The sequence below is a fragment of the Pan troglodytes genome, chromosome 13, assembly GCF_028858775.2.
Source record: "Pan troglodytes isolate AG18354 chromosome 13, NHGRI_mPanTro3-v2.0_pri, whole genome shotgun sequence".
NCBI classification, from domain to species: Eukaryota; Metazoa; Chordata; class Mammalia; order Primates; family Hominidae; genus Pan; species Pan troglodytes.
The window spans coordinates 68,434,002-68,457,090 of record NC_072411.2 but is presented as its reverse complement, the minus strand read 5'-3'; the positions used below and the strand labels follow the sequence as shown (position 1 = coordinate 68,457,090).

The 23,089-nt window shown below is 34.4% G+C and overlaps 1 protein-coding gene across 6 annotated transcripts in view; it reads left to right on the top strand.

Moving 5' to 3' along the window:
- The window catches only part of SCN7A (sodium voltage-gated channel alpha subunit 7), a 200,281-nt gene that overhangs the window by 174,079 nt on the left and 3,113 nt on the right, over positions 1-23,089 (top strand). For 5 of the 6 annotated variants that reach the window (XM_016949969.4, XM_016949968.4, XM_063790539.1 and 2 more), the window contains 9 exons: positions 709-814; positions 2,036-2,190; positions 6,540-6,713; positions 8,681-8,788; positions 12,988-13,266; positions 16,665-16,718; positions 17,119-17,256; positions 19,466-19,570; positions 19,861-20,131. In XM_016949969.4, the coding sequence (XP_016805458.3) occupies positions 709-814; positions 2,036-2,190; positions 6,540-6,713; positions 8,681-8,788; positions 12,988-13,266; positions 16,665-16,718; positions 17,119-17,256; positions 19,466-19,570; positions 19,861-20,131 (1,390 nt within the window). The remainder of the gene's footprint in view (positions 1-708; positions 815-2,035; positions 2,191-6,539; positions 6,714-8,680; positions 8,789-12,987; positions 13,267-16,664; positions 16,719-17,118; positions 17,257-19,465; positions 19,571-19,860; positions 20,132-23,089) is intronic. The other variant, XM_063790542.1, reaches the window with a different exon arrangement.

Sequence of the window (23,089 nt, the reverse complement as noted above, 5' to 3'; positions counted from 1 at the left end):
TGAGAAAATAATTTTAAATAAAGGCAAAGAGTATCATTTGCACTATTACCTATGTAAAGCAATGACCACCTTATTCTACCCAGCCTTGAACTTCAGTCAAAAGCAGAGTTAGAAAGAAGGTCAATTCTGCATCTGGATGCTTTTCATAAGGCTGTGCCCCTTTCCCAGGCCTGTCCTTATCCCTATTTCTTGTGCCTTTCACTCATTTTACTTCATGATAAATCCCATCCTGTGATGACATACATAAGACCATCTGGACTGAATTTTACAATGAAACCTAGGTGCACTATTATCTACCCATCTTTAGCATCAAGGGATGATTTGTTCTGATTCTACTCATCTAATTGAAATAGCATATATGGGAAACTTGTGACTTACTCCAAGAAAACTTTGGAACCCCAATCCTTTTGTGAATTGGAGACAGCCTATACATCTTTAAGAAGCAAAGTGTTATAAACCAAACATTAATTTTAATCTAAATGTTATTTTAGCTTAAAGTAAGTATCATACAATATTTTTTTAAACTTCAACTCTTACCAATATGTATGCATTTTAATCTCAGTCATGAAATTGGCCTAAACTCTTTTAAACCTAATAATATTATTTCTGTACAAAATTTTTCTTACTTCTGAAAATGAAATAAACTTTGACCACCATAGGTAAATGAAACTTTAATCACAACTTTTTTGGTGGGACTTCACCTTTTAGAAAATAAAGCAATCTAGCTCATCTGAATGCAGTACTGTTGATATTGCTATCTCTGAAGAAGAAGAAATGTTCTATGGAGGTGAAAGATCAAAGCATCTGAAAAATGGTAAGAAAATTTTGTTTATCTTGCTAGGAAACTAATTTGAATTATAAGTTGTCAAAATGTATATGTTCCATACCCAGTATGTCAGTCAATTGACTGAATCTTTATACATTTCTTAATATTCATGTTAAATATACAAGTGTCACCATTACAACTTGTTTTCCTCTGACAGTTATAGGCCATTTTTATATGAGTAACTTAAATATTGGCCCTATTTCATGAGATCTAAGAACACTTCATTTGACTTCAACATATATAGGTATATGTGTGCATGTATATGTGTATACACAAACATCTCAGTGCTGCTTTAACTATACTGATTTTCTGTTTTACTCCTAAATTGTGCTCTGTTCTAAAGCACACAGTGGTATAGCTACTAGTATAAAATCAAATATGAACATTATGTATCTTTACCCAATATTACTCACAGCATGAAAAATGTGTTTTGGAAACACCATTATCAATAATATTCCACTGCCACAATACTACTCATAGTATAATTTAACACAAGACAAAATTCTAAAATAAAATATTTTGGCTTTAAACTCCACCTACCTCCATTTATTCGTTTTGTCACCTGTATATCAACCTCTTCTCCAGCCTCAGGTTTCCATTTTGCTAACCCTTTTGGCGCAGAGTGCAGCCCCGTACACATGTACTCTATCCACAAAGTACTCCACAGTCCATGTTACTTCCGTAATAGTCTCAATAAAAATTCCCATTTTCATGCCACCTAAGAACTGGAATCAAAGCAATTAATTTGATTTAACTAATTTTATGCCTCTTAACATCTCATAAGTATTTATATTTTTAAACAGGAATGCATGTTATGCCATGTGAATCTTCAAAGAGTAAATTTTCAGGCATTATATCAAAATGTAACATTCAGAAATGAGATATTAGTGTGTATTTTCTTTTGTGCTATTAGTGAATACCTATTCTCAGACTGTTTTGCAGAGTGACAACATGTTCTAGGTCATTTCTGCCTTTCACAATGCCTTTCCTCTCATTACTACCGAACTCCTAAGTCCAGTTTTCCTTTTTCTGCTCAGGGATTACAGTGGTCACTACACCATGGGTAAAAATTAAATGTTTATAAATCAGAGACAACCTGGATTAGAATTTGTAAATAAATAATTGCTGTGGCACATAGTAGAAAGTTTCAGGTGTTTACTTTTTCATGAGTTTTCTAGATTGTTGTTCTTACCAATTCAATCTTGACAGGTTGCGGACATGGATCTTCACTTGGTCAAATCAGTGGAGCATCCAGGAAAGGAAAAATCTGGCAGAACATCAGGAAAACCTGCTGCAAGATTGTAGAGAACAATTGGTTTAAGTGTTTTATTGGGCTTGTTACTCTGCTCAGCACTGGCACTCTGGTAAGTGGGCAGCCAGGGTGTTTGATACTTTGCTGGGGACAAATGTATCATGATTCTGTTAATTCAGAAAGTCAAAACCAGGATTACATTTCCAAGGATATTTACTATAGCACCAAATAGCACCAAATTTCATATTCTGTGATTTAAAATCTAAATATTATACTTTCTTAGAAAGTTTGTATATGCATCATTCAATATTAAATTTAATATTGATTTTTAATATATTATTTTGCAATATTGAATTCCAAAATATATGAGTGACGGTGGGAAATGGAATGTGAATAGATACCGGATTCTTCTAATTTTAATGAATTTTCATGTATGAAACATTTTAATGATTTGCACATCCAAAACTGCTATAATATGCTTGTACTTTGGTACCTATCAAAGGAAAGGGAACTATTGCATATGCTTTAAAGGGTCTGTGAACTACAAATGTATTTGACCCTACAATCTTAATTCTGCACCCAGAATCTTAATTCTAAAAATATTCTACAAATATCTGCACATTAAATGGTTCTACAAGGTAATTCACTGAAGAATGTTTTGTAATAATAGCAAAGGGTTAGAAAAGAAGGTCTGTAATAGCTGACTTTATACTATGAAAAATCATCCAATGGAACTCTGTGCAGCTATTTTAAAAATTCAGAAGCTATGTGCATATTTACAATTCATCAAGATGTAGTAATAAGTGGAAAAAGAACGGTGTAGAATAAAGTGTATGGCACTCTGCCTTTTATATAGGAAAGGAATAAAAATAGAATGTATATTGGTATTTGTTTGTATTTGATTAAAGAAGATCAGAGATCTTTTAAGGAGAATTCTTACATACAAGATCTAGTTAACTGTGAGGTGCACAGAACACAGAAGATGGAGTCATGGTTGTGAACTGGACTTTGCACTGCCTATATTTTTAAATAAATTTTATGTTATTTACCACACATATTGAAAACTCTCCATGGGTGTGCAGCAGGAATGATTTTCACAATGTGAATGCACATTTGTGACTTAGATTGAGAAACAGAACATTACCAGGATGCCAGAACAACACTCTTACCCCTCAGTTACTTCCCTACTCCACAAGGGTAGCCAGCATGTGGACTTCAACTGCCATGGATTAGTTTTATCCATTTCAGACTTAATAAAAATAGATTCAAACTGTGTGTTACTTTTGTATTTCTTCTTCCTCTCATTTTGTTACAGCATCCCACTTCCTCATAATGATCAGGGTCAATTATCCTTGCTGGTATGGTAACTTCTTTCTTTCTTACTAGTTGACTGGTACAAGAAATCAAAAATTGAGCAAATGACATCTAAGCTTGAATTTTAGTAGGAGACATACTATGTCTCCTAATGCCCTATTCTGGGAGCAAAGACCCCAGAGTCCACCTATCCTAAGGTTGAGAGAATGGGAAACACAAATACCCCCTAGGGGGCTTGCCAGATACTCCATACTATGCCTTTCTCCATCATAGATTCTGCTAGCATCATGGATCTTCACATGGCTCAAATGGAAAGGCTGCTTAGAATATAGTCAACCTATTTTAGTATCTTTTGTTGCATCAGATTCTACTGAAAAATAGCAATCTTCTGCATCACCTGATAATGCATCTTTGGATCAATATTCCCAAGTGTGAAATTTTGCTTTCAAATCCTAAAGAGGCCTACCAGGCGTTGTATCTTTCTTAGAGTAGGAGGCACATATGTCTCTCTAAAGCATCTAGAGAACTTACCATTTCTTGTTCATCAGGTCTGATTAACATGATATCATCAATATAATGAATCAATATGATGTTAACTCCTGTGGTGCTGGAGTTAACTGTGACCCCCATATCAACACATTATTCCTTTTATCCAGCTTCACATTCTATCCCCTTTGATCCAGCCTGTAGGCTGATAAATGGCCCTCAAATATGTCCATGACATAATCCCCAGAACCTTTGAATGTTAACTTATATGGCAAAGGGTCGTCACAGATCTGATCAAGTTAAAGATCTGGAGACAGGGAGATTATCCTGAATTATCTAGCTGAGCCTAATGTAATCACGATGGTTCGGGCAAAAGAGATGCTGGAGGAGTTGGTGTCAGAAGAGAAGGTGATGTGAGGATAGAAGCAGAGATTGGGGTGTCATCCTTTGAAGACAGAAGAATGCACCACAGGCCAAAGTGTATAAGCAGTCACTAGAAGCTGAAAAAGGAAGGAACTGAGACCCCTCAGAGCCACCAAAAGGAACTAGCCTTCTCATCACCTCGATTTTAGCCCAGTGATTTCTGACATCAAGAATGAGAGTATATAGAGTTGTGTTGCTTTTAAGCTACTAAATTTCTGGTAATCTGTTACAGTCACAATAGGAAACTAATAAGCAGCCCTCTCTAGATACATTACCAGGAAAGCTCCTCCATTTCCTGCTAGTACATGTTTCTAGGTCTTGCATAGGTACCAGGTTTTCTGGTATACAATCCTCCTTCCTTAGCAGTCTTAGTACTTCCCAGGCCACTGTATGAAGAGAGTTGTCTCTATTTATGCATCAGGTGGCCAGGAGAGGAGGTAGAGGTAGACCTTAAAGAGAGTTTTTAAAAGACACCTACCCTATTGTAGGCCTATTCATAATCCTCAAGAAAGACTCAATTCAGCTTGATCTTGTGGGGAGGCTCTGGAGCCCAGACTGCACCGCGTAATTTCACCTTGAGTGACAAAAGGGAGCTGGCATTTATATCTCTATTCCACTCAGCCGTTGATTGTGCTGGGTCCCTCTAGGAGTGGAAACATTGCCTCTCAGGCGGCGTGGGTCTTGTTTAGCAGAGGCAGTTCTCCAGAAGGGCTTCAGTTGTGTGTTATCAAGCAACATTCAGTTGCTGTGGAATAGTTAGATATGCCAGTAAGGGAGTTCTTGGTGGGCAACTCCAGCATCTACTACAGTGTTCAACATGTACTTGAAAAGCATGTGTCAAATGATGTAGCTGGGTGCAATTATATTTTGTGATTTCCATTGTTCCCATCTACGATGGGAGCCTTAGTGATCTAGCAAAGATGTTTTTCTTTGGTTGGCCATAGATACAATGTGTTAAATCATCCCACTATGATTGCTTTTTTTTCTAAATCTTCTTTTAGTGTCATCAGTTTTGCCTTATATATTTTGATGACCCATTATTTTGGACATACAGATGTATACTTGTAGTATTGATCCCTCTATTATTATGAACTATCCTAAGTTACGTATCTTGCCTAATTTGATACTAGCTTTATTTTTATTAGAATTTACGTGTGAAATCTTTTTGTTCTGAACATATTCTTGACCTTCTCCTTTCTACAATTAGGACCCATCTGCTCTTTATTGATACAGCAGCTCTGTGATGCCTTTAAAAACAAATGCTTTTTAAACTTTTTACTGTTTTTCTGGTTCTTTGCAGCAGGATCATTGGTCTGGTGAAATCTACTCTACCCATGCTAATTGAAGTGGAGGCTTTTGAACATCTTTTTATTATATTTTGCATTATGTACCTGAATAATTGAAAAATAAATACATGTAACAAAATAAAATTTTTAAGAACTTTATAATCTTTATGGACTCATTTACACAGTAATTTGTTCAATTAAAAGCCATAAAATCTATTGTTATTTTGTATTTACTTCCATTTAACAGTAGGTTTTAAAAATCACATCATTCTTTATATGAGATTATTTTAATCCTTGCTTGCTTTTTGTCCTCTTATGTATATTGATATTGAAAGCCTGCCTGCCTGTTTTCAGTGCTAAAATATTTATGAAATTGCTTTCAATGACATGATCAGACTTTACATATTCCATAGTCAAATTAAGGTTGACATTAAAACTGAGAAGCTTTGGAGAAACAGTTATAGTTTTAATTAATCATCAGCGTTTCAACTGGTTTACCTGATAGCCTTATGGATTTCTAAAGACATTTTAAAAACCTATCTGTTTCTCTATGAGTAAGTGGCATATATCTGTGAGTTGGCTACCTGGAATTACATATAAGATCCATGTCAGATGTGACTAAAGATTTTGTCTCTTATGTTAAGTTTGATTAACTGATTTTGGAGGGGATTTTTGGATCGCTATTTAAAACAATTATGAAGCCAGGTTCAGCCTATATAAGAACTAGTTCTGGGATCAATTAATGATGTCCGGCGTAGTCATGGGGTCAAATAATAATACTTATAGATTATGTCAATAAATACAAGCATAGTGAACCAGCCCTGGAGCCTACAATCTCTGACAGTGCTCACCATATGCCTATTAGAGACAAAATTTTGTTCCCTTTTATGTCAAAAGAGTTTTTAGAAATTACCTGTACACCTAATGCTTATTTTTTTATTTTTACCCACAGGCTTTTGAAGATATATATATTGATCAGAGAAAGACAATTAAAATTTTATTAGAATATGCTGACATGATCTTTACTTATATCTTCATTCTGGAAATGCTTCTAAAATGGATGGCATATGGTTTTAAGGCCTATTTCTCTAATGGCTGGTACAGGCTGGACTTCGTGGTTGTTATTGTACGTATTTTAAAGAAAATGTAAAAGGCTATTTGATTTACTTTTTGTTCCTCACTCTTACTCTTTCACTTCCTGTCAATTTGTTATATCTTTCCTTTCCCTCTCTCTCTACATTGTTGGTACATGACACCTTTCTTAGTTTGTAAAATTTAACATCTATCATTTTCTTCTTATTCCAAAATTTTAAAAGTTCAACACTTTATTCCTGGGTTATTATAATAATCACCTTGAATTTACTGTTAACCATGTAAGTTTGTTGCACAGTATCTTGATGATATCAGCACCCTAAAATCTTTAAGTTCTTCTGTTGGCTTAACTCTTAATCATATATCACAATTAGACTACTTATGATGTTCACAAGTGCAGGGCTGATCCAAACTCCCCAAATTTCTCACTTAGATCTCTACAATAGATTCCAAAGTGGTGTCCCTGCTTCTGCCCTGCATACCATCATTCTGTTTTCCACATAGCAACCAGAGTAACTGTTGTGAAATGGAAGTCAGCTCATGTCACTTCTCTTGAAACCTTATGATAAACACCCATCTCATTCAGGGTAAAATCAACAATCTTTGCAATCAATGCTCTACAGGTATCTGTGTAATCCAGACATATTCCCTGCTCTGCTCCCTTCCCCCTCTCCAGGTCTATTTACTGATCCACCAGCACCAGCCTTCATGGAGCACTTCAAATATGCCAAGATTATTTTCATCTTAGTGCCTGTGCACTTATTTTTCCTTCCAACTGGAACCTTGGCTGGCGTTGATGCCTTAGCCAAAACGAAACCTTTGAAGGTCTTTCCTTACAACACTATTTAAACTGCAACCACTCCAATACTCCCTTTCTCTTTGTCTGCTTTCTTCATCTCCATACCCCTTATTAATATTGTACCATTTGTTCATTTATTTTGTTATTGTCTGTTTTCTCCCACTAAGGTTTAAGTTCCATTAGGGTAGAATTTTTTCTTGGTTTTCTTCCCTCCTTTAAGTCCTGTGCCTAGAACAATTTCTGTCATATTAGAAGGTTCTCAGTATTTTTGTTGAATGAATGAATGGCTCTCTATTCTATAAACAATGATAGAAGCTCCCCAATCTACAATTAATGATTTTAAAATAGCTGACCTCTCTTTTCTAAGTTCACTCTTTCAAATTAGCCTTCAGCTCTAACCAAATCATACTATGCCTGCAACTCGCCTTCCTGTTTCCTAGTCACTGCTCTGTGTCCAGATTCCTTCATGCTTATGAAAATAATACCCAAACTTCAAAGCCTACTTCAAGGCTGTCTCTTTAGTAAAGGGTAAAAAGAAGAAATTTTTCATAATGTTGACTTGAAAATGTAGAAAAATCTGAAGATATAATAAAAGTTAATATTAGCTTTACCACCTTAGTATTTATGAACATTTATTAACCTTTAATATATTTACTTTTAAAGATTACCTTAGTATCTGGTTATACTTTTTTGTAATGTGTGTACTTTTGACTTAACAATATTCATATTTTCCTTGATGCCTATCCTCTGAAAGCCTATCATGTATATTGTCTTAACCATATTTGTATATGAATGCATTTGTAAATATATTTCTTATTTTGTTTTAATGAATATACTGCATATGATTACTGTATTACAAGTAATTATGAAACTGATTCTTAATCTAATTTCAAACAAAAAAGATATGTCATTGATCATAAAGAGTATAAAATATACAACTTTTATTTATCTCACTAAAATATGTTCCTTATTACCAGAAAACAGTTTAGTTTTATCTTTTTAAAGTGATTTTAACACTCAACAATTTTCTTATAACTTTCTGTGATTATTAATGTATTTTGAAGTATATGTAAAAATAATTCACAAATTTTCTGGTAAGCTTTTATTGTATATATCTGTTGTAATAAATGCAAAGTTTATTTTACATGTTATTTTGATTAATATGGAATCCTATTCACTCTTTTTTTAAAAAATATATATAGGTGTTTTGTCTTAGCTTAATAGGCAAAACTCGGGAAGAACTAAAACCACTTATTTCCATGAAATTCCTTTGGCCCCTCAGAGTTCTATCTCAATTTGAAAGAATGAAGGTAAGAGATAAGTTTCTAAGCTAATCTACAAATTTTTATTTGGAATTACTAAATTTGCACAAATTGGGAAGCTTTGTTTTCTTCTCGCTTGTACCTTTAACAGTATTAATACAACAAAAACTTTGCGCTTCATTGCTTAGAAATAGAGAGGAATAGGTACGTTTATTAAGATTCTAGGTTCTTATTCCTCATAAAGTATAAATACGAATACAGACAAGTAAAAGAGACTAGTATTTGAGAGAGAAAATATAGTTTTAAAAATATATTTCTACCCCATATACATATGCATATTACCAAAATTGTCTCCATTTTAAAAATACAGTTGTCAGAAAATGAAACTTGGATCAGTTAACAAACTTTAAAATTATACAAACATTGTATACCCTAAGTGGTTACTCACTGAATGAAAGAAAAGTTTGAAGTTTAAGATAAATTTACTTTTTTAATGTCACAATCACAAGTGATGATTTCTTACCTCTCCTGTCTTCATCACTCACATGTTAAAACCTCTTCTGAACAATGTAAAGAAAATTAATAGATTGAATATTATAAAATGGCCAATGTCTGAAAAATGTAAAGAAAATAGATTGAATATTATAAAAGGCCGGTGTTCAATCTTTTGTGCCTGAAATGGAAATCCCATAATGCTCGACCTAATAGAAAAAAATGGAGTCTGTGACCACCACAAGTAGTATAAGGATGTAGCTATACAGTGACCCATTGTATACAGAAATGGGAGAATACATTCAAATGTACCTTTTATTTTATAATACATTTATGTGTTTTTGCATTTTTATTTATGTAGATTATTTTCATATCAGGCTGCCACTTTAATTACTACCTAATATCACATATTCATTGCTATGGTAGAATCCAGTGAGAAAATGATTAATGTTTAACCTTTATCCCTATAGTTTATTGTATTATGTGTTACATTTAAACTGTTATTAATTAAGAAACCATAACACTTAAACTCCTTCCACTTGGTAAAATGTGGATGTTTATTTTTCTCTATAAATACAAACAGAAATATAAATGATTTTAAATATGTATTTTATTCAAAAAAAATTCAGAAATTTTAATAATTTCACTTTTATGATTGTGTAAAGTACTTAAGTACATTAATTATATTTGTATATGTATACTTAGTCCATGATTCATGATAATATTCTTGTAATTCATACAAATGTGTTGTTGACTCATTATAATAGTACTTAGGCCTGATCTATCTGTTTCTTAAATACATTTGATTTATTTGTGTTGGGAAATTAATATTTTGATTATGTAGTAAATACATAAAATTCCAAATGTGGCAAAATTCCAATTATACACCTCAGAAACAAAAAATCTAAAATAGTAATTGTAACATATAATAAGAAACAGACTTCATTTAACCATATCATGAAGATCCACAAGGTGGTGATATTGCCCAGTGCTTTTAAACCAAAACAAGGTGGCAAATAAGCTGAAAATAAGGTGGTTGAATGGTTTGATAAGATTGAAGTTAAAATGACAAAACAGCCTAGGCACGGTGGCTTACACCTGTAATCCTAGCAATTTGGGAGACCGAGGCGAGCAGATTGCTTGAGCTCAGGAGTTTGAGACGAGCCCGGGTAACACAGTGAGACCCTGTCTCTACAAAAAATACAAAAATTAGCCAGGTGTGGTGTGTGCAACTATAGTCCCAGCTACTTGAGATGCTGAGGTGAGATGAGGTGAGAGGATCACCTGAGCCTGGGAGGTCGAGGCTGCAGTGAGCCGAGATTGCTGCACTGCACTCCAGACTGGGTGACAGAGTGAGACTGTCTCAAAAAAAAAAAAAAAAAAAAAAGACAGCCACATTTCCAGTATAAATACAGTTTAGTGATAGGAAAACATTATAGAATATTCTGACATGTAAACTACAGAGGGCCTATTTACTCAAAATACACATGCATACACACACACACACCCCCCCAAGTAAATATGTGACTAAAATAAACAAACTCTTTTTTATTTTCAAAAAATGGGATAATACCAGTTCTTTTTCCTAATAAGTTTAGACATATAGGGAGGGAAAAAAAGTAACAAAATCAGCAAGTTGTCTGCCCCCATTTAGAGAAAAGGAGGAAGAGATTTGCCAGGGAAACTGACTCTGTCAGAAATTAGGCCCTGTACCATTTAATGCTGTACATTCATTAGAATGGCAATGAAACAATGGCTGTGGACAATTCAAGGTCAGGAAAATAGTAGCCATGCTTAGGTCAAAGTCAGGTTCAGACTTGAAGCCTCATCTCCACCTCTGGAAGTTCTGTAATTTATCTCTGAAGATATATCATTGAGTATATTAGGAAGTTACATGCTTACAAAATTAATGATTTATGTATTTAATAAGTTTAAGGTCTTAGGTGCTGTCTACTTTTCAAATATGTGTGTCAACTATATCCACTCTTTTTATTCTTTATATGTAGATTTTCTAAAAGACATGGCATTTTTCTTCAGCAGAACAATTAATGGACCTTTCAGAATATTTAAAAGTATTAACAAAAGATCTGTGATCTAGTTTTAGAAATAAAAGTGTTACTGAAATCATAGTTAAAAGCCTAAATATTAATTCAAAGACAGGCAACTATGGAACATAAGCAAGAGTATGCAGGCAAAAGGATTAGTATCTAGTAACCGCTGAAGGAAGGAAAGGTTAGAATGGTAGAAAACAGAATCAATGGTGCCTCAGGAAGAAAGTGAAAGAAGGTCAGGAGAGGGAAATCAAAAGTATAAAATTAAGAGAGGCCAGGCACAGTGATTCACACCTATAATCCCATCACTTTGGGAGGCCGAGGTGGGTGGATCACCTGAGGTCAGGAGTTCAAGACCAACCTGACCAACATGGTGAAACCCCGTCTCTACTGAAAAAAAAAAAAAAAACCTGGCGGGGTGGCGTGTGCCTGTAATGTCAGCTACTCCAGAAGCTGAGGCAGGAGAATCGCTTGAACCCCAGAGGCAGAGATTGCAGTGAGCCAAGATCAGGCCATTGCACACAAGAGCAAAACTTGGTCTCAAAAAAATAAATAAATAAAATAAAATAAATAAAAAAATTAAAAAGCTAAGAGAAAAATAAGTAGTGGAAATAGTAAAACTATTATATTATTATATTAGATATAGCAACTGATTTGCATTTGCCGTAGCAGCTTCAGTGGAGTAATAAGAATACAATTCTGATTTGAATTTTAAAGAGTGAAGTCAGTTGAGGAAATAATGACAGTGATTATAGATTATTGCTGGTATTCAAGTTTAGGGGGTGGATTCATCTCCCAAGCTTCATACTCTGGAGTGACTCACCAGTGACACCAAATGGTTCAGTGAGGATTGAATCTTTGTTATGTACAGCAACCCATTTAATTTCCTGAAGCAATCTCTTCTCTTGGCTTCATTGACAGTACAAACTATTGGTCTTCTGATTCCCCTGACTACTCTTTCACATATTATATTTCACTTAAAATATATAATATATATATTTTAAAATAATCTCATACATACACATGGGTTCAGTTATCTTGAATGATCATTTCTGGCATGATACAGGACATCAATAAGCATATATATATATATATATAGCCAGCAAAATAATTATTTATTCTAGTATTTGTACTAATTAGCTCTGTTGCCATTTAATGATTTTTTAGTACAAACATTTTAAGAATATCTAGATTTGAATGTATTTTCTTTTTTGTGGGGGGATGGAGTCTGGCTCTGTTGCCCAGGCTGGAGTTCAGTGGCACTATCTCTGCTCACTGCAAGCTCCGCCTCCTGGCTTCAAGCGATTCTCCTGCCTCAGCCTCCCGAGTAGTTGGGACTACAGGTGTCTGCCACCACACCTGGCTAATTTTTTGTATTTTTAGTAGAGAAGGGGTTTCACCGTGTTAGCCAGGATGGTCTTGATCTCCTGACCTGGTGATCCACCCACCTCAGCCTCCCAAAGTGCTGGGATTACAGGCATGAGCCACCACGCCCAGCCTGATTTGAATGTATTTTCTAAATAAAAATTGAATTGCTATTTAGGTTATTCCAGTACCAGCATGTGGGCTGTTAAATCTTTAGATATGGCCTTTTAAGTTTTTTTTTAAATATGTCATTATATCAATTAGTATTTTTCAAACTGATCAAAAACTAAAACAGTTTCAGATTTCCTATCTAAAGTTTACATTTTTTATATATACCAGGTGGTTGTGAGAGCTTTGATCAAAACAACCTTACCCACTTTGAATGTGTTTCTTGTCTGCCTGATGATCTGGCTGATTTTTAGTATCATGGGAGTAGACTTATTTGCTGGCAGATTCTATGAATGCGTTGACCCAACAAGTGGAGAAAGGTTTCCTTCATCTGAAGTCATGAATAAGAGTCAGTGTGAAAGCCTTCTGTTTAATGAATCCATGCTATGGGAAAATGCAAAAATGAACTTTGATAATGTTGGAAATGGTTTCCTTTCTCTGCTTCAAGTAGTAAGTACACTTTTGACTTTTCCTTATTAATTATATATTCATCCATATTGTAGGTTGAATGCAAAGGACAAAATGTGGGCAATTAATACATTTGGTTATAAAATATTTTAGCAATTAGTAGATAGATGTAATGGGACATACAACTATCGGGGGAACCCGTCCCAAATATTTCAACATAGGTTCTTTCTATTTTCCGTAAGCGTTGGCCAGCTGAGAAATAAAGAGAAAGAGTACAAAGATAGGAATTTTACAGCTGGGCCGCCGGGGGTGACATCACATATCAGTAGGACCGTGATGCCCACCTGAGCCTTAAAGCCAGCAAGTTTTTATTAAGGATTTCAAAAGGGGAGGGGGTGTACAAACAGGGAGTAGGTCACGTGCTTCAAGGGGCAAAAAGCAGAACAAAGATCACATGCTTCTGAGGAAACAGGACAAGGGCAAAATCAGAACTCCTGTTAAGGGTCTATGTTCAGCGGTGCACATATTGTCTTGATAAACATCTTAACAGAAAACAGGGTTCGAGAGCAGAGAACCTGTCTGACCTAAAATTTACCAGGATGGAGTTTCCCAATCCTAGTAAGCCTGAGGGTACTGTGGGAGACCGGGGCGTATCTCAGTCCTTATCTCAACTGCATAGGACAGACATTCCCAGAGTGGCTGTTTATAGACCTCTCTCCAGGAATGAATTCCTTTCCCAGAGTATTAATATCAATATTCCTTACTAGGAAAAGAATTTAGCAATATCTTCCCTACTTGCACGTCCATTTATAGGCTCTCTGCAAGAAGAAAAATATGGCTCTTTTTGCCCAACCCCGCAGGCAATCAGAACTTATGGTTGTCTTCCCTTGTTCCCTAAAAATCACAGTTATTCTGTTCTTTTTCAAGGTGCACTGATTTCATATTGTTCAAACACACGTTTTACAATCAATTTGTACAGTTAACACAATTATCACAGTGGTCCTGAGGTGATGTACATCCTCAGCTTATGAAGATAACAGGATTAAGAGATCAAAGTAAGACAGTCATAAGAAATTATAAAAGTATTAATTTGGGAACTGACAAATGTCCATGTTAAAATGAAATCTTCGCAATTTATGTTCCTCTGCCGTGGCTCCAGCCAGTCCCTCCGTTCAGGGTCCCTGACTTCCTGCAACATACAACACTAGGCTCATTTAAACAGACAGGCCAGGTGCAGTGGCTCATGCCTGTAATCCCAGCACTTTGGGAGGCTGAGGTGGGCAGATCATGAGGTCGAGAGATCAAGACCATCCTAGCCAACATGGTGAAACCCCATCTCTACTAAAAATACAAAAATTAGCTGGGTGAAGTGTCACATACCTGTAGTCCCAGCTACTTGGGAGGCTGAGGCAGGAGAATCCCTTGAACCTAGGAGGCGGAGGTCGCAGTGAGCCAAGATCATTCCACTGCTCTCCAGTCTGGTGACAAAGTGTGACACTCTCTCAAAGAAAAAAAAAAAAAAAGAGAAGAGAAACAAAAGTTAAATACTGTCTCTGCCCCATTGGATGAAGGAAGTGGAGATGCAAGTAAATTTAACAGAGGAAATACAGATACTGGCCCAAACTATTTTTACCACCACTGATCAGGTTATAGGGTAATGTATTAGTCAGGCTTCCCTAGAGGGACAGAACTAATAGGATATATATATATCCTATTATATATTATATATTACCCTATATAATATATATTATATATTACCCTATATAATATATATTATATATTATCCTATATAATATATATTACCCTATATAATATATATTATCCTATATAATATATATTATATATTATCCTATATATTATATATTATCCTATATAATATATATTATCCTATATAATATATATTATCCTATATATTATATATTATCCTATATAATATATATTATCCTATATATTATATATTATCCTATATAATATATATCCTATTATATATTATATATCCTACTATATATTATCCTATATAATAATATATATTCTATGTAATATATATTCTATATATATTTTGTGTGTATGTGTGTATATATATATATATAGTGGCAGAGGTGAAGTAAGCTCGTGTATCTATGTCTATTCCCACTGTAAACATATGGTGAGCTCACACAATGAATCCCAGGAAGCCAAATGATATTATAGCCCAGACCATGCCCATGTACCCAAATGGTTCTTTTTTTCCAGAATAATATGTTACGATGTGGGAGATTATTCCGAAGCCTGATAAGATAAGGATATAGACTTCCGGGTGACCGAAAAATCAGAATAGGTGCTGATATAAGATAGGATATATACATATATATCCTATTAGTTCAGTCCCTCTAGGGAACCCTGACTAATACATCACCCCATAACTTGATCAGTGGTGGTAAAAATAGTTTGGGCCAGTATCTGTATTTCCTCTGTTAAATTTACTTGCATCTCTACTTCCTTCATATATATATGTATATATATATTTTTACATATATAGATATATATATTTATATATATTTACATATATATAAGATATATATTTATATATATATACACATATACACACATATATATATATATAAAGGGGAGTTTATTAAGTATTAACTTACATGATGAATGATCACAGGGTCCCACAATAGGCTGTATGCAAGCTTGAGGAGCAAGGAGAGCCAGTCCGAGTCTCAAAACTGAAGAACTTGGAGTCCAATGTTTGAGGGTAGGAAGCATCCAGCACAGGAGAAAAATACAGGCCGGGAGGCTAGGCCAGTCTCGCCTTTTCACGTTTTCCTGCCTGCTTTATATTTGCTGGCAGCTGATTAGATTGTGTCCACCAGATTAAAGGTGGGTCTGTCTTCCCCAGCCCACTGACTCAAATGTTAATCTCCTTTGGCAACACCCTCACAGACACACCCAGGATCAATACTTTGCATCCTTCAATCCAATCAAATTGACACTCAGTATTAACCATTACAGGTAATAATTCTTTAGTTCAACCCAAGTCACTACTTTTTATCTCTTTAGCATTTTGAGGAACTGCTACTCAGTGACTCAATATCTAGCAGATGTGAAGAGTTGAACAATTCCTCTTATGTCTCTCACAGAAAAGCATGTGTAGCAGCTACAAGTCACCATAACACATGGCCGCATGTATTTATTTACCATTTATATATCTGTTTCTCTATTTATCTTTTTCTAGTCATGCTATCTTCAAATATTTTGTTATTAACTATAAATAAACTAAGTACTTGAAATAGTTGTTAACAGACAATATAATAATGAAAATGTTAAGGATCCCAATTACACAGTATATGGAAGTGTGGCAAGCCTATGTCAAATGTTTCAGTGCACTAATAAGAGACTGAGATTTTACTTTTTATTTGCCAGGAAGCACAAATTTTAAATGCATTTCATTTTTACAGGCAACATTTAATGGATGGATCACTATTATGAATTCAGCAATTGATTCTGTTGCTGTAAGTATAATATCATTTTAAAGCCATTGTTAGGGTATAAGCAAAGTCATTTTTGCAATTCGAGCACAGGACACCAGTAATAATGAATAGAAATCAAATGCAGTTCAGATTGGATATTTCATTGGCAATGAAATTCTTCCAGGGTTATTATATACAATGATTGAGGCCCCATAGGTCCATTTGAAAGATTACCAGACTTTGCAACAATGGTTAAATAAATGAAATGAACTTTAACATTCATACAAAGCAATGATATCCTTTTACCAAACAGCAAAAAAGAAAACAGTTTCTTACATAGCATAACAATGCTAGTTTTGTTATTGTTTTCTTGTCATAAATTGTTCTATAAAACTTGTTTTAAAAAGCCAATATCAATAATTTGCTTACTTTAAACTTCTAGGTTAATATACAGCCTCATTTTGAAGTCAACATCTACATGTATTGTTACTTTATCAACTTTATTATATTTGGAGTATTTCTCCCTCTGAGTATGCTGATTACTGTTATTATTGATAATTTCAACAAGCATAAAATAAAGATAAGTATAAATATTATTTGTTTATCCAATGTCTGAGAAAATCAGGCATATACATAAATATATAAATGCCCTGCTTCAAATAATTGGCTTTGGATTTAGCTTAATGTCATTTTTATTTGACATGTATCTTAAAAAATCATGATTAATGTTCCTGCACATTGATGAACATTGCCTTCTAAATCCAAAATATGTACTACACAGTCAAGTTTAAAAGTTAAACATTACAAGTGTCTGTGTAAAAATTACAAGTATTTTGAAAATAATGATGGGCTGAAAAATAAATACTGTAAGTAAAATTTTCTATCTTCACAAATATGTGAAGAGTTCCAGAAAAAAACACTCTTTTACTCTCTGTTATATTTAAAGACTCCACAGTCGGCCAGCATGGACATCTTTCAAAGTTAGAGTAGTTCTTTCTGCTAGAAGTAGAGAGAGTCATAAATCCTAACTGGGTGGCCTAAGTAGGAGTGCTTGAACCCAGTAAGACAGAGTTCAGAGACAGAATTGAATAACTACAGTTTCATGCCGTTTCTAAAAAGCGACTTCTTCAGGGCCTCCACAAACGCAAAGGACTAAAAAGACATCTAAGTCAAGTTATTTTACACAGGCACTTAATCTCTTTTGGGAAGCCTTCCAAAAAAGTCAAAGGAAAGAATAGTTTAATTTTGAAATTTTATCTTCAGCCATGTAATCAAACTTTAACCATGTGTAAAATCTGGTACAGTAGACCCTCCTTATCCAAGGGGACTGTGTTCCAAGACCTCCAGTGGATGCCTGAAACCGCAGGGTAGTACCTAACCTGATTACTGTAAATCAGAACATGTTTCTGTTCACGTTAAGATGCCTTTTCCATGACTAAGACTTATCATGCACTGTGGCCATTTGCAGTTTGAAGTACAACAGCAAATCAAGCATACATTTATTTTTCATTCTTTACAATTTCATGGGCAGAAGATTCATTCATACCATAGATTTAGCAACCTCAGCATATGTTTTTTTTTTCTTGCCTCAAGTCAAGCACTTTCACCTTTTCTCTTAAAGGAAGCACTTTGCAGCTTCTTTTTGGCGTATTTGAAGGCCAGCATCACTTCTCTTGCATTTTGGGGGATATTATTAATTAAAATAAGGATTACTTGAACACAATCGCTTGATAACAGAGATAGCTGCAAAGTGAGTAATGTGTGGGTGGCATAGACTGAGTGGATGTGCTGGACAAAGGGATGATTCACATCCCAGTCTCCACAGAGCAGGATGACGCAAGATTTCATCACACAACTCAGACCCACATGAAATTTAAAATGTATTAACTATTTATTTTTAGGATTTTTCATGTAATAATTTCCAACTGTGGTTGCCCATGGCTAACTGATAGTGTGGAAAGTGAGACTTCAAATAAGGGGGGACTACTGTATATCACTCTTGAGTCTCCACCAATGAAATAGGAGTAGAGAGCTGAGTGATCAAATGTGATTTTGATTGGATGCTTCAGCTTTCTACGAATATCAGCCCTGTAGGATAACATACTAGGATTTGCTTCTAGGCTTCGAACTGGTGTCTGCAGTCAATTTAAGTGACCAGGTCCTGATTTAGAGCAGTAACAATTCCTAATTCCTAGGACATGACATTATTCACTTCACATATATTACATAAGATACTGAAATTAGCACTAGAAACACAAAAATGAATAAGCCCTCAACCGTGCTATGAAGAAGCAAGCACAAGGTGCTTTTGGAATAATAGTAAAAAAAAATCTTCTGATAGTATTTGAAAAATAAAGCAATATATAGTCATATAAAAATGATCACATATGATCATTTCTGTTTATTTCTGCTTACTATAAGATACAAATCAACTTTTCCTTTAGCTATTGAGCTCAACCTTTCTTAGTAAAAATATTTCCAGATATCCCCTGCTGTTTCTCCTTTGTCCTCTTTTACAACCCTATGTGAAAATAGAGTTGACACTCCCCTAAGAGAGCGCACTTAGAGATTACTGAATTTCTGTCACTATCAGCGTGTATTCTGTATGTGCTTTTTATGGATTTTTGGGCAGAAAGTCAGACATGTTCAAACATGATTTCATTCACGGCAGTTAAGCCTTTTTTTTAGAAGATTAAATCAATAATTGCCAAGTCTTTAAAATGCCTATTAACATAAGGGAAAATTTGGATTAAGTGTGATTTTAATATATTTTTCTTTCCTTTCTTTACCTGGGAGGCTCAAATATCTTTATAACGGTTAAACAGAGAAAACAGTACCGCAGGCTGAAGAAGCTAATGTATGAGGATTCTCAAAGACCAGTACCTCGCCCATTAGTAAGAAAATGTCTAGATTTTTTGAAACTTCAATGGAGGTGTTCTTTATATATTCTCTTTTAAAGCCTTAACAAATGCTTTTGACAAAATTTTTGTGTCCCTTGACAAAGCTTTTCATGGTCATTTTGTTTGTTTGTTTTGACTATATGTTATAGTTATAGTTTGGCAAAAATTTGGGTTCACACTTATTCTCATTTATTTTGGGAAGAAAGTTGTAGCGTATAAAAGACCATATATATGTATATGTATCCTATTAATAAGACTATTACACCTGTTGATTTTACCCACAGAACAAGCTCCAAGGATTCATCTTTGACGTGGTAACAAGCCAAGTTTTTAATGTCATTGTTATGGTTCTTATATGTTTCCAAGCAATAGCCATGATGATAGACACTGATGTTCAGAGTCTACAAATGTCCATTGCTCTCTACTGGATTAACTCAATTTTTGTTATGCTATATACTATGGAATGTATACTGAAGATCATCGCTTTCCGTTGTTTTTATTTCACCATTGTGTGGAACATTTTTGATTTTATGGTGGTTATTTTCTCCATCACAGGTAAGATTTTGTTTAGTCAAATTTTTACTGATAATAATATTAATTCAAGTAAGCTCTTACAGTAAATATGAAATATAGTCTCCTACATTTCAAAATCATGAAATATAGTCTCCTAATAAGCAAAACAGGTAGAGATCTTTTTTTATTTTCAACAGGAATGCTTCACATTTTTATTCATATGTGTACCACCCATGCCTAATAGAGATAAGATGTTCAAAAATATTTCTAATAACATAGACTTTGCATACAAGCCACCAGGTGAATGTTTAGTCAACCCTTCATTCTATAATATACACTAATTTTCTAGATGACACTAGAAAGATGTGTATGTCTTAGAATGATGTAATCTTTCAAGTTCACTATTATTTCCTTCCCTCTAATCTCTAAAACTATTTACACTTTATACAACATTAGAGTTTCAGGCTTTAACAAATTTGTTGCTTGTTTTCTCTTACTTTGGAGATCTCTCTCTTATTTAATAAATGCACTTGATAATTCTCTTTGAGAATAAAGACTGTGTTATATGCAAAAAATTCAGTAGTAAACAAGACAAGTATAATTTCTGTGTACACATAGCTTAGAGTCTATTAAAGGATATAGATAATTAAACAGTACATTTTAATGTGTGCTATTAAGGTTATGGTAGGGAAGTCACAGGGTGCTGCAGCAGCACAGCAGAAGGAGGTCACCTAATCAGTAAGTAGAGGTCAGAGAAAACTTTATGGAAGACGTGAAATCTAATTAGAGACTTTTCAGATAAGGAGATAGCCAAGCAAAGAATTTAGTGTCAAAGAGTTTCAGGCATAGAGAAGTTTGTCTGTTTCCACATAACACACATATTAGGATGTAAGTTCCATGAGAGTAGGAACAATATTTAAGTTTACTGCATCAAGCAGTATTCTATGCATTGCGTAGTAGAAAATATAGATAAACTGTTTGCCCAGATCTGCTTCCAAATATTCACTCATTCAGTTGATAGTGGAAACAATGCAACTAACTACTGAAAAAAACCATAAGAAGCTTCAGAAAAGAAGAAGCTATCAGAAAAACTGATAGAAAAGTACATGAAGACAAGAGGGAGCTGATAGGAAGAAGGCAGAGAAATGATGGCATTAGGGTCCTATGAGACTGAAGGGGACTTCATCAGAGAACTGGAAGGAAAAGCAATTGCAGTCAGAGAGAAAGCAGTTTGAATTTGAAGTTTCAGAAGGCAAGGTATCTTGGGTCCAGAATGTGATTATAAATGTAGATTTGTAAAATGATGGAAAATAGTGTAATAACTTGAGAAGACCAAAGACAGAAACTGGCTTTTAAATGGATTGTTGATGGTAGGTGCTAAGGTGAAATGAGAGACAGTGAGTCAATTATTGAAGTCTTCAATGAATATGAATGAAGAATGAGTAGGCTATAGAGCCAAGGAATGGTAGGAAATGATATAGCTGAATGGCCTGATCCACAAAGTGTCAAAAATCTCTTTTATTTTTTCTTTATAAAAATAATAGGAAGGAAAAGTGACCAGAAATCACATTGGAAAGAAAGAAAGATACATATTTTTTCTTTCTAACCTGAGGAAAGTGGAGTGGGGAAGAATGAGCTCCCTGTATTTGAGAGGGTTGCAAGGGAAATAGAGTCTTCAAGATAGAGCCAGATTTAGCCATCATTCTCTGAAAACTGAAACAGGAACAGAAATCCAAACACCACATATTCTCACTTATAAGTGGGAGTTGAACAATGAGAACACATGGACATAGAAAGGGGAACAACACACACCAGGGCTTGTTGGAGGGTGGGGCGTGAGGGGAAGGAACTTAGAGGACAGGTCAATAGGTGCAGCAAACCACCATGGCACATGTATACCTGTGTAACAAACCTGCATGTTCTGCACATGTATCCTGGTGGTTTTTTTTTTAGAAGAAATAAAAACAAAGATTAAAAAAAGAACTTCCCCCCAAAAAAGAGATTGGGTTAAAAAAAATTAGTGATGAGAATGTAGAGGAATTTATTCACAATTTAGTGATACTTCCTGCATAATGAAAAAGTTTGGAAGGTTGAAGGGAAATGAGAATTTGGGTCAGAGTAGAAGATTCACTAAAGCACTATAGAGATAGGGTATTGATAGGATAGAACATCAGAGAGAAATATCATCTTAGGCAGAGACCAAGTTTAACAAAAATGTGAGACATGATTCCTCCAGATTCAACAAACCTACCATATCACTTAGAAGCCTCGTGGGATTCCTTCTTCCACTACCTTCTCAACTCAAACTACATTCTCTCTAATACTTCCAGAGAACATCTCTTATACCTTTAATGAATTATAATTCTACCTTGTTTTATAGTTCTTGTGTTAATCACTGCCATACTTCCCTCATCTAACTACCACAGCTACAAAAAAGTTCTAAACAAAGACTTATTTATTCAATTCACATTTAAAGTTCCTGGAGCCCCAGTAGTATTTATGAAATAAAGAAATTAAATTACAATCTATGAATCACTGAATGCCAGACATTTCTGTAATTATATTTATCAATTTCTGCCTTATAATTATTTTAAATGTCTGTCACTAGTTTCTAAATTATAAGGTTCCTGAAGACAGAAATCATGTCATTCATCCTTGTATATTGGTGTGATATATTTATTGGGCATTCAATAAAGATTGCATGGAACTAAATTTCTTAATCCAATAGCAATAAAAAATTATGACTATTGTCCTACATTATAGAATCAGGTCATCTGTAATTCCAGAACTACTTGATCTGTAATACTCTTAGATGATGTTACAGAAAAATAATCTTCCAAATTTAGCTAGATACCCTGAGCATTGATACAATAGGTGTTTGGCTGACCCAAACTTTCAACATGCTAACTGTTAAATGAGAATGATTAGTAAAATGGAAGGGATCAATAAAGGATTAATAAAACAGGGAAAAACAATTAAGTGTAAAATAATTTATAGTCC